General features: G+C 53.4%; 1 protein-coding gene across 1 annotated transcript; it reads left to right on the top strand.

The window, feature by feature from the left end:
- The first annotated feature begins 1,110 nt into the window (after nt 1–1,110).
- On the top strand, nt 1,111–2,092 carry LOC138864631 (vigilin-like). Its single transcript, XM_070132465.1, has 2 exons — nt 1,111–1,572; nt 1,637–2,092. The coding sequence occupies exons 1-2, from the start codon at nt 1,111–1,113 to the stop codon at nt 2,090–2,092; spliced, it is 918 nt and encodes a 305-aa protein (XP_069988566.1).
- Nucleotides 2,093–2,652: the final 560 nt, after the last annotated feature.

The following is a 2,652-nucleotide window of genomic DNA, read 5'->3' as shown; positions in this document are numbered from 1 at the left end:
AATAGAAGGGTCATTTGACCTTCCTTCTTCCCCATCGCAGCCAGCAATAGAAGGGTCATTTGACCTTCCTTCTTCCCCATCACAGCCAGCAATAGGAGGGTCATTTGACCTTCCTTCTTCCCCATCGCAGCCAGCAATAGAAGGGTCATTTGACCTTCCTTCTTCCCCATCGCAGCCAGCAATAGGAGGGTCATTTGACCTTCCTTCTTCCCCATCGCAGCCAGCAATAGAAGGGTCATTTGACATTCCGTCTTTTCCAATCACAACCAGCAATAGAAGGGTCATTTGACCTTTCTTCTTCCCCATCACATCCAGCAATAGAAGGGTCATTTGACCTTCCGTCTTTCCCATCACAGCCAGCAATAGAAGGGTCATTTGACCTTTCTTCTTCCCCATCACATCCAGCAATAGAATGGTCATTTGACCTTCCGTCTTTCCCATCACAGCCAGCAATAGAAGGGTCATTTGACCTTCCTTCTTCCCCATCACAGCCGGCAATAGAAAGGTCGAATGACCTTCCTTCCCCATCAGAATTGGAAAAGGTGACAGAAGAAATGAATAAGGGAAAGAAAAAAAAAGAAACAAAAAAAAGTAACAAATCCTCCTTAGTCATCTAAGGAGGAGGGTCCCAAGATAAATGGAAATGACTGACTCCCATCAACTACAGTGCAATAAGAGGCGCCCGTGACCGCCTCTCTGAACCTAAACACTACTTATGACGCAAACTTTGCCGCCGAGATTTCCGAGCTCTTCGGATTCACTATCGAAGAACCCATGTCTTACCGACCGCAGCCGGTTGTGAAAGAACTATCCGGCCAGACCCTCCCCAAGCAGGCTAACGCTGGCGTTAGCCTGCCCATGTATGTAGCTTAGGAGGACCGCCGGCGATTCCTCCAGCAGGCTGGCAAGGCCGCGGAGAATTTCGCCGTGAAGCTCGTCAGGCCCCACGCCGGCAACCTCGTGGCGCCCTTCCCCGTCAAGGGCAAGCAAGAGGCCGCTCAGGCCTTTATGCAGCACATGGAAGCCTGCATTTGCGGCAACAGGCCCCTGCGCATGCCTTTGCAAATACCTTTGGGCCTGCAGCCCTCCTGAAGACCAAACAGGCTTAGGATGCCGTTGAGGGAGGACGATCCTTCGGAATCCTTAATCGGCAAGGAAAAGGACCGTGCGCTGATGCTCAAAAAGCTCGCGGACATCGAAGGACAGGTCCGCAACTCTGAAAGCGCTTCCCCTGACATCGCGCCAGCGCACTACGGCGAGGCCATCGGCAAGGGCGGCGCCCGCATCAGTTACATAAGGGAAAAGTACGGCGTCTGGGTTAACGTTCCCAAGGACAGGGAATCGCCCATCGTCGTATCTGGCCTGTCCGCCAATGTGCGCGGGGCCATCAAGGAGTTGGAGGAGCTCGTCCTGCAGGACGTGCTCCAACAGCGCGTGGTCCTCCCAGTGGAGATCCTTCCCGAAGACATCAGCATCGCCATAGGAAAAGGCGGATGCCACGCCTTCAAGGTCCAGGAGGAGTTCGGGGTTAAGCTCCGCACCCAGTCCCGCGAGCACCCTGAATGGCCCCTGGTGGTCGAGGGGCCTTTGGGGGCAGCCGAAAAAGCCGTGGCCTCCATACAACTCCAGTTAGCAGAAGAAGCGCCGCCGTAATGAAGAATTCGCCGAGGAGTGGCATCGCCGAGAGGAGCTGAAGGGGACGATTCCGGTCTGCGTCGAGCCCTGGCGGATCGGCAAGGCCATCGGCGAGAGCGGATTCCGAATCCGTCATGTCGCCCAGAGGCATGTGGTGACGATCCAACCCCCTGAGCGGAACAAGCCCGGCGCCCAGATCCTGGTGACGGGGCTCATGGCGAACCTCAAGCTCCGCCCCGAGCACATCCTCGTGCCGCTCCACATCAAGCGCGAGGAGCACATCCTGGAGCTCGGCCCCGAAGGCAGCATGGCCGCATGGATTGAGCGCAACTATGGCGTTCAATTCTTGTGGCCGAGGGCTGAAAACATGCCCTTGCTACTGGTAGGGCTCGCTGAGGACGTGAGCAGGGCGGAGGCCGCCATAATGAAGAGGCTGTCCGGCCGACGCGCCCACTGAGCAGCTTCTCTTCCTTCCTTCCTTACCTAATTCCATCGCCTCTCCTGACGCTGAAAGTCCTCGGTGCCAGAAGGACTTTCATTCATCTTAGATGATCTAGACGAATAGGACGATTATTCGTGTCTAACTCTGTGCGTATAATCAATTCTGTTGTTTGTCAGAATTGATTATATAGTGATAATGAAAAAAATCATCAATGATAATGATAATGAAAATCAATAATGATAATAATAATGCTTATGACAGAATCACAGTGATGATGATAATGATGATCATTATGATAAGCATTGATAGTAAAAATAGTAATGATGGGCCTGGGCGTGCGGCGGCGCGGAGCCGGGCGGCAGGCCCCTGGGGGCTGTGGTGGCGACGCCTCCTGGGTGATAATGAACATCAATGATAATGATGATGATGACTCAAGCTGACCCCAAGCAAACCGTGCTTCGCGATTCATGAACGCGACTGGAGGTCGTGGTTCGTAGGAGCGCCCAAACGAAATAAAAGGAAAACAAGGTAATCGATACCTATACCTTTACACCCCATTACCCTCGGAAGTTTTG

Source organism: Penaeus vannamei, chromosome 17 (genome assembly GCF_042767895.1).
Source record: "Penaeus vannamei isolate JL-2024 chromosome 17, ASM4276789v1, whole genome shotgun sequence".
In the NCBI taxonomy this organism is placed as follows: Eukaryota; Metazoa; Arthropoda; class Malacostraca; order Decapoda; family Penaeidae; genus Penaeus; species Penaeus vannamei.
Note: the sequence above shows the minus strand (reverse complement) of the source record. Positions and strands in the feature narration are given on the sequence as shown.

Excerpts from the sequence above, each read along its gene's own strand:
- LOC138864631 (XM_070132465.1), top strand. The coding sequence starts at position 1,111 with ATGCCGTTGAGGGAGGACGATCCTTCGGAATCCTTAATCGGCAAGGAA. Across the intron at positions 1,573-1,636 it reads AGCACCCTGAATGGCCCCTG|AAGAAGCGCCGCCGTAATGA; the intron begins GTGGTCGAGGGG and ends TCCAGTTAGCAG.